Below are 9,579 nucleotides of genomic sequence, written 5' to 3'. Positions count from 1 at the left end.
CTTAAAGGTATCTTGTCTTGTCAAATATTACGTTACATATTGCTGTCAGCTTGATACCCATGTAAAGCACTTGGAGCACATCTTGTGGACAATCTGCTATAGCAAATCACAAATTTTGAGTTTCTTTCACTGTTCTATACGCACCTTTTCAGAATGAATATCCCTGCCTCTAATCCCTGCTATAAAAGACGTAATAAAAATCTGGGTTGGTGGATCTCCAAGAAATAGATGACAATAGTTAAAACAAATGGAAGTTTCAATTTAACTAATAAAGATAGGTGATAGGGATGTTTCGGGTCTCACCTTTGACAACAAAACTGAGTTGTTGACAGTGGGGAGACCCGAAACGTCCATAACATCTGCCTTCGTGAAGGTGGGGAGGGGGGGGGGGAGGAAGAAGTGACTGAGCGGTTAAGGCGGTTAATTCATTGCATTTTGACCTGAAAGTTCATGGGTTCGAGTACAACTTTAGGCATCTTTGTTTTGTTTATATTCGTTACGATACAATGGCCACTTTTATTAATCAGAAACATTTTGTGCATCACAAACTTTTTTTGGAAAAAATCTTTTTTTTTTCTAAAGATTGTCATGCTGCACAAAAATTAGGTATATTAAGTAGATACTCATATCTCCCCAGTTTGAGTGTAAAACAATCAAGTTTTCCTAAAAAAGAGCGTAAGGAGAGAGTTTTAACCCGCAATTTGTTCACTTTGGACAACATGGATGATTCCCGTGGGCACCAAAAGCTTGTTTGATGGACCATCTATATTCCTTCATGGAATGTCAAGGTGATGGCATTTCACTTTGGACAACATGGATGATTCCCGTGGGCACCAAAAGCTTGTTTGATGGACCATCTATATTCCTTCATGGAATGTCAAGGTGATGGCATTTCACTTTGGACAACATGGATGATTCCTGTTGGCACCAAAAGTTTGATTGATGGATCATCTATATTCCTTCATGGAATGTCTAAGTGATGGCATTTCACTTTGGACAACATGGATGATTCCTGTTGGCACCAAAAGTTTGATTGATGGATCATCTATATTCCTTCATGGAATGTCTAGGTGTGGCATTTCACTTTGGACAACATGGATGATTCCTGTTGGCACCAAAAGTTTGATTGATGGATCATCTATATTCCTTCATGGAATGTCTAGGTGATTGCATTTCACTTTGGACAATATGGATGATTCCTGTTGGCACCAAAAGTTTGATTGATGGATCATCTATATTCCTCATGAATGTCTAGGTGATGGCATTTCACTTTGGACAAATGGATGATTCCGTTGGCACCAAAAGTTTGATTGATGGATCATCTATATTCCTTCATGGAATGTCTAGGTGATGGCATTTCACTTTGGACAACATGGATGATTCCTGTTGGCACCAAAAGTTTGATTGATGGAACATCTATATTCCTTCATGGAATGTCTAGGTGCTGGCATTTCACTTTGGACAACACGGGTGATGCCCGTTGACACCAGATGTTTATTTGATGGATCATCTATATTTCTTCATGGAATGTCTAGGCGACGAAAAGGCGTCATATTATTCATTCCATTCAAATTGACTATTGTCATTGACTAAGGAATATGAAAACATAGACGCACAGTTTGGGTATTATATACAATTTTAACTTACTTTGCCATCTAAGAGTTTATCCCAGCGAGGCGTAATGTAAAACAAGACCCCTCCCAAAGCACCGTCTAAAAGAGCCACTCGGATCAACAAGACGGTGAGAAGGATGTACGGGAATGTAGCCGTGAAGTAGACAATCTGGTTACAATAGATTTTTTTAAAAGAAAGAAAAAAAGTAGTCCTTTAGAACCATTCTGTCCATGGAGCCGGAGAATACATGAAGAAAAAAAATAGTAAAGTTTTGTTATTATTTTTAGAAAATAAATGTGATTTATTAAACTTATAAACATTAACGTGGGGCAGCGTGGCTCAACGGTCCCAAACGGTAGAGTTCGACTACCTGCCTCGTTGTGTGGCTTTAGCAAGTCACCTCGCCCTAGCTCACGTTGCAGTGCTGCACTGCGGCTGACGCCTGAGTTATTCCAGTCTTCCCTTGGAATAGATCCTAAAGACAATAAATGTCCCCTTGGGGATGAATAAAGGGACATTTATTCATTTATCTTTATTTTAATATCATGCTCACAATACGATAGAGACTCTTAAAATATATTGTGCAGATCTCCCCGCATGGAACCTGATCGTCTAGCTAGACGTGCTGATGACCCTTTAAATTTAAATTGAGCTTTTATCAAGCGCAATATCCACTAAACGTGCTCAAAGCGCTTTACAAGTGGTCCCTGGCCAACAGCAACACTTAACATGTAGGACGGGACATGACGCCTGTAAGGCGTTATTATATTTTTTTCGGACAGAGACAACGCTGTTAACGGCCAGGTACTCATTTTACACCTGAGTACGGTGAGAGAATGTGAGTAAAGAGCCTTTTCCAAGGACTCAACTATGTGCCGAGCGAGGGTCAAACCCAGGAACTTCCTATCCGAAAGCGAGTGTCATACCACAAGACCATATATCCGCGCAAAAGAAGGCTCAGTCTATCAGAGGGGCTCCTTTCTCATGGACGTAAAAAAATGAAAAGTCATTCTGAATTCGAACGCTTGATCAAACACAAATTAAGACGCTGAACAAAATTAGTTGAGGGCCTAAACCAATTATGGAGGTCCCGATAGCTCAGTTGGTCGAGCACTCGCTTCACACGCAAAGGGACCGATATCGATTCCGGGTACAGTCAAGATTTTTTCTGACCCCCCTGTCTACCCAACAGTGATTGGGTAGCTGGGTCTGTTAAATCTAGCGGAAAATACTTTGCGATAGACCAGTGTCCTATCTAAAGGATAGCAAGCAATTGCTATTGTCCGTTCCGCGCGATAGAAACCGGGATAAACTCCGGCTCCATGGCCCTCATGGCTCTGAAGGACTACTAAACCGCTTATCATATCAATTGTATCTGTAGTAGCGCATTTGCATGTGTTCTACTGTCATAGTTGAAAACAATTTGTACTGTACATCTCTGATCAGAATTCTGAATTTGCAACCCCATTTCGTCACCTGGATTACTGCTACTGTAAAATACTGTGTTGAGGTTACGATATTGTAAGACTGTCAGTCCAAAAAGGACGCCAAACAGGCAACTGGTACTGTATGAAATGGAGATATGACTCCATTTAGCCGGCTAGGGAAAATATCAAACATTGCAAAGTGCATTAAGCATAATAAATCCGTATAGGGATGCACAATATAATAAATGTTTAAAAATAAACTATAACTTTAGGGTAAATCAGGTGAATTTTATGTTATATTTTTATTTATATTTTATTCCGTGAGCTGCTTACCTTTCCAAGGGAGGCAATTCCTTTGACCAAAACCAAGAAGATGACAAAGAAGCCAAGCAGGTTACACCCTACCAACTCCCACCTGACAGATCCGATGTGTGCTAGCGAGTCGGATATTTTTAGGATCTCATTACTGACGTGATGGGCGGGGGTGGGGGGGGGGGGGGGGGTTGGGGGTTGAGAGAAGAAAGAAAAAAGGGCAATGCAACTGAAAGGCTAAGTAGTTAATTAGGGGAAGCGTGGCTCAGTGGTGCGGTCTTTGCTTCCTACCCGAAAGGTACCGAGTTCAATCACATGCCGCTGTGGTGTGTGGCCTTGAGCAAGCCACATCGCCCTAGCCCACTTTGCGGCGCTGCTCTGCGGCTGACGCCTGGGTTATTCCAGTCTTCCCTTGGAATAGACCCTAAAGACAAATTTCCCCTTGGGGATGAATAAAGGGAATTTTATTTATTTATTTTAGAAGGCATCGGTGTAAGATAAAGAACAGAACAAGTGTGTACAGGTTTACTGATATTTTGGGATGTTTTTTTTTTTCTTGTATTTTTCTTTCTTGCTTTGTCTGCACCTTTCATACACACTTGTTCAGATCTTTAACTAACAGACTCTAACTTGTGTTTTCTCAGGGTCAGCTGTGTTGATTAAGCTTTTGGGTTTTGGGCTTGAGCTTTTTTTAATATAGGGCAATATCCACTTAACAAGTTCAAAGCGCTTTACAGACATCGTATTTTCAAAAAAACCTCGTGCTGACACGGTGGTTCCGGTGAGTGATTATGAGCTCGCGTCATACTTGTTTCCGAAAATAAAAAAACAATTCGTTTTAACTGTTATAAACTTACAACTTATGTGGTTTGCATTATATTTTGAATGTATTATTTATGGCATATTAATATACATCATGTTGCAATTACCAAAGACTGATATGAAATCCCTATCTTTAAATCATTTGAAATACGGATCATATACTCAATATTATCAAATTAATAATGAATGCTGTTTATATAACTTTGAAAATTTGTATTTGTGCATGAACGTTTTACAGAGCAGTTAAAGGTTTTCAAAACATATTAGCTCTTAAACTCTCGTAAAGCTGCGAAAAGAAGTCGACTTGTATCTATCAATAAGCCATTACAGAGGATGGCTATGAAATTGGAATTTCATAATTAACCCTGAGAAGATGAGTATCGAAATCCGACAGAGAGATCATCAGTGTGGAACGACGTGGTAGGAAAAGGATCCTAGACAGCTTTGGTATGGATATCATCCGAAGATGTATGGAACTGGGTGAACATAAATATACATCTGAAAAAAGCCCATGAGTTCTGGACAGATGATCATTGCTATTCTTGCAGGTGGTGAAGATACTATTTAGAAGGATGCCATGCCATTTTTTCTTCTCTGCATCATCTGGAAGATAGAGATTATCATTCTGTGGTCAATGCAGAGGTGTTTGAAGACTGGCTAAAGAACTGTTTGCTTCCTTCCCTTGAAGCATCCAGCTGTATTGTATTGGACAAAGCTACCATTCGGTTGCGCGTGATTACTTCAAGGCTCCAACTTCAGCAACTATCAAAGCTGACATGATTTCATGGATTCAATCAGGCCGCACGGCATATTCTGGCCAATCATCAAAGGGCTAACTATACTCCTTAGTGAAAAGAAACAAAGCAAAAACAGTTTTCAAAGCAGACTGTCTATCGGGGAGTTTTGACACGAGGTTGCATGACTTCCCCCATATCACCGTGAGCGCAATCGAATCAAGCTCATTTGGGTCCAAGTAGAGGGAAAGATTGAGAAGGGGAACACCAAATATACTCCTACCGACAAGGCAATAAATGAGATAAGGGAAGACTGGGAAAAGGCATGCTCCAATCTTTACAAGCTGGAGACAAATTACATTTCATGGGATAGAGTGATGCCATGAAATCTTTCCGCAGACTGTACATCCACAAGAAATTATCATAGCAGTAAGTGCACAGCCCCAACACACAGAACCAACACATATAAAAACAGTTTATTCCCAAGAACCAACAAGGAATGGAACACACTTCCACCAGAAATCCTAGATATTACCAACAACAATAAATTTGGTCAACTATTAAACATGTATCATTCAACGCAACAACACAATGGAGAAAGTCACCACATAATTGTATAAAATCTGCAGTGATAGGCAATCTGCCTTTTGTAGATAAAGACGTTGAATTTGAACTTGAGAGTACTCAAAGTGCATGTTGTGAAAAGTACAGAGAGATGACATTGAAAAATTAACGAGGCTAAAGAACTGAGTGAACTTTATTTGTGTGTGTGTGTGTGCGTGTGTGTGTGTGTGTGTTTTATTTGTTAATTGAAACTGTTAAGTTAACGTAAGGCATTTGTCTAGACTAGAAATAATTATTTTAATTGAATTGAATTGTGTCTATTGGGCACGTGCACGAGTGTGCTTTAGAAGAAAGAATGATAGATAGATAGACACACAAACATTAACACACACACAAACACACACACACACACTTCCAACAATTGACCATGTAATAATATTCCAGTGTACAACTAACTCACTTGTAATAAGCCTGGCTTGGGGAAGAACTGAGCGAGACATTTGCTGTGGAAAAAAAAAACACAAATATAGTACTCGCCATTTAAATAAGGTTTGAACTAAGTATACTTATTTACAGGTCTGATAATCCAAATTGTTATGGTCTCATCGTTGTAATGGAAATAACCTCAAACTAATGTGTACTTGTATGTTTGTTGCTTTGTTTTTAAGGGGTTTACGGCGCTTGTAACATATTCATGACATATCAGCGCCAGTAAAAAGGAAGAAAATGGGATAGTAAAAAGTTCTAGAATTACAACTAAAGCACGCAGGAAAAGGAAAGACAAAGGGGAATTGGTTCAAATAAGATACAGGTGTAGATTCCAAGAGCACACTATCAAAGTACTTAGTTTGAGATCACTAAAAGTCTCATCCAGACACAAGCACAGGTCCCGACTAAGAGGAATACACTCATATGTTTTATGTTTGTTTTTGTTTTTAAGGGTTTTACGGCGCTTGCAACACATTAAGGTCATATCAGCGCCAGTAAAAAGAAAGAAAATGGGATAGTAAAAAGTTCTAGAACTACAATTAAAGCATAAAAGAAAAGGTAAGACAAAGGGGAATTGGTTCAAATAGGCAACAGATGTAGATTCCAAGAGCACTTCGCCAAAGTACTTAGTTTGAGATCACCTAAAAGTCTCATCCAGACGCAAGCACAGGTCCCAACTAAAAGGAATACACTCAAATGTTTACCAGTCATATAATATAATATGTAAACTAAACAAAATACAATGCATAACAGAGAGATGATTTACAAGGAAAAAAATATCATCTCCCAAAACTATAACTATACATTCGACTGTTTCCCTCCCAGCCAAGGAACACCGGCAAGGATCAGGACAAAACTATGTAATCTCATTCCAAGATAATGACAGGGAACAATTGGAAAACGCTTATGGGGGAAAGAAGACACAGCATGTACCTCCCTGCCCACTATGGGAGGTCAGGATCCCCACCCAGTCATATGTTTTACAAATCATATTTAATATAAAGAAAACATTATACAGTGATGGGGTTTGAACCTGCGACCTTATTGGTATGACAACTCCGCCTGGCCGGTGAGAGCGTGACTTTTACATTTTTATTCTCTATTGCCTTCTGGCACTTTTCTACTCACTTCACCTCTTGTTGTTACCAACATAAGTGCCTGCTCCACTCACTTTTCTGAAATAAAAATTCACCCCATATACCGGAGCATACTCAATGTCTCATTTGTTTCTTTGTTATATGTTTATGTTGAGAATATTGGCTATTAAGCTTAACTGCTGGCCAGGTAAATTCGCGATGATTGTGTTTTGGACCCGCGGTCTCCAGTAGTCGGTGAGAGAGAGAGAGAGAGAGAGAGAGAGAGAGAGAGAGAGAGAGAGAGAGAGCTCTAGTAATGAATAACCTGAGTTTGATACGAATTTTTTTGGGGTTCGTGGATAGCTCATACGGTAGAGTCACGCTCTTACCGGCCAGGCAGAGTTGTCGTACCAATACGGTCGAAGATTCAAACCCCATCACCGCCGCGAAAATTTTATTATTCTCTTGTCTTCTGGCACTTTTCTATTCACTTCATCTCTTGTTATTATACAGTGCATAATAGAGAGATGATTTACAAGGAAAAAATATCATCTCCCAAAACTTAACTATACATTTCACTGTTTCCCTTTCAGCCTGGGCATCCGGCCTGGACCAGGACCGAAATATTCTTAAAACTATATGTCCTTACTGACCTTGCCTACAAAATCATTAAAATGGTAGTTGTTTTTGTTTTGGTTGGAAAAACAAATTAATGATTAGGAAAACAAATACTTTAAAAAACATAATTTCCTCTATTCATCCCCAAGGGGGAATTTTTCGTTAGGGTCTATTCCAAGAGAAGACAGGGATAACTCAGGCGACAGCCGCAGTGCAGTACCGCAAAGTGAGCAAAGGCTAGGTGACTTGCTCAAGGCCACACAGCTCGGCAGGTGATCGAACTAGGTACCTTTCAGGTACAAAGCGAAGACCATACCGCTGAGCCAGGCTGTCATTGCATGTTTTTATTAGTTTCTATCAGTTAAATAATGCAAAATCAACACAAAACTGACAATCTAGCTCCACTAGAAAGATAAAAAATTGTTTCTAAAGAGTTTTTTTATATATATGGACAATATTTTGCGTCATTATTTTAGATTTCCATTACAACAATGAACTGGGTTATCAGACCTGCAAAGAACTGGACGTCGCCTGATTCCTATATGTTAAAAAAAACAACATTCAAACCTACTGCAGTTCACTCCTAGAGAATTATTGAAACGCAGAATTTCAAGTTCCTCCGTTGTTTTGTTTTGTCCATATGCCAGGCAGTCGCACCAGCTGCAGTCAACCCAAGGGAGGTTAGAGGTGAAGGACGCTATCAAAAACCGTATGGCGATTGCAATGACGACATTGTAGTAGACGGAGAGGATAAGAGCAACAGTGATGGATGCCGCTCCAACACCTGGAGAGAAATTCAAATGAGTGCCGTTTAAAACAAAAACAAAAAACAATTGATGTTTTATATAGCACAATATCAACTAAAAGTTCTCAAAGGGTCCCTTACCAACAACATTTAACGAGAAAGAAGAACGAGACATAGAGCCTGTTAGATGATGTTACAATTTTTCCGACAGAGACAATGCTGTTAACAGTCAGGTAGTCATTTTACACCAGAGTACGGTGAACTAATGTGAATAAATAGCCTTTTACATGAATTCAAATATGCGCCGATCGAGGCTCGAACCAACGGCCTTCCGATTCGAAATCGAGTGTCATACCACAAGACCACATATCCGCACAAGACCATAGCCGTTTTAAAATGATTTTCTTTATATATATTTGATAACATTCAGGTTGTTAATCATTAAGTCCTTTTAAAACAAGCAGTTAACATCGTTTTCTCTATCGGAAAAAATATTGTAATATCCCCTGATAGGCGTCATGTTTCGTTCTACATGTAAAATGTTGCTGTTTGTCAGAGACCATTTGTAAAGCGCTTAGAGCACGTTAAGTGGATATAACACTATATAAAAGCTCACGTTAAGTCCTTTTGAGACGAGCAGATGCTGAGAAAAGCAAAGAGCAGTATCTAAACATTTGTGATGTTGACTGCGGCTATGTGGTCTTTTGGTATGACATTCGCCTTCGGATCGGAAGGCCCTGGTTTGAGTCAAGCTCTGAGCGGTGCACAGTTGTCTTTGGAAGAAAAAAAAGCTCTTTACTCACATTATCTCACCGTACTCAGATGCAAAATGAGTGCCTGGTCATTAACAGCATTGTTTCTGTCGAAAAATTTCACTATCGCCTAACAGACGTCATGTATCGTCCTACACGTTTGAGTGTTGCTGTTGGATAGTGAGTGACCCCTTAGAGCACTTTTAGTTGATATTATGCTATTTAAATGCTCTCGTTTATCAGTTGATGAAGATGATGTTGACGATTAATAAAGATGATGATGATGATGATGATGATGATGATGATGATGATGATGATGATGATGATGATGATGATGATGATGGTGATGACGATGACGATGACGATGACGATGATGATGATGATGATGATGATGATGATGATAATAATGGTGATGATGATAATGGT

The 9,579-nt window shown here is 39.4% G+C and overlaps 1 protein-coding gene across 2 annotated transcripts in view; it reads right to left on the bottom strand.

Annotated features, from left to right (window-relative positions):
- The window catches only part of LOC144959037 (sodium- and chloride-dependent glycine transporter 1-like), a 33,165-nt gene that overhangs the window by 10,260 nt on the left and 13,326 nt on the right, over window positions 1–9,579 (bottom strand). For both annotated transcript variants that reach the window (XM_078891373.1, XM_078891374.1), the window contains exons 5-8: window positions 8,228–8,440; window positions 5,934–5,976; window positions 3,375–3,507; window positions 1,648–1,782 (exon numbers count right to left, since the gene is read on the bottom strand). In XM_078891373.1, coding sequence (XP_078747499.1) covers window positions 1,648–1,782; window positions 3,375–3,507; window positions 5,934–5,976; window positions 8,228–8,440 — 524 coding nt within the window. The remainder of the gene's footprint in view (window positions 1–1,647; window positions 1,783–3,374; window positions 3,508–5,933; window positions 5,977–8,227; window positions 8,441–9,579) is intronic.

This window comes from Berghia stephanieae, chromosome 13 (genome assembly GCF_034508935.2).
Source record: "Berghia stephanieae isolate SIO BIC M18660-M18661 chromosome 13, UCSD_Bste_1.3, whole genome shotgun sequence".
Taxonomy (NCBI): Eukaryota; Metazoa; Mollusca; class Gastropoda; order Nudibranchia; family Aeolidiidae; genus Berghia; species Berghia stephanieae.
Note: the sequence above shows the minus strand (reverse complement) of the source record. Positions and strands in the feature narration are given on the sequence as shown.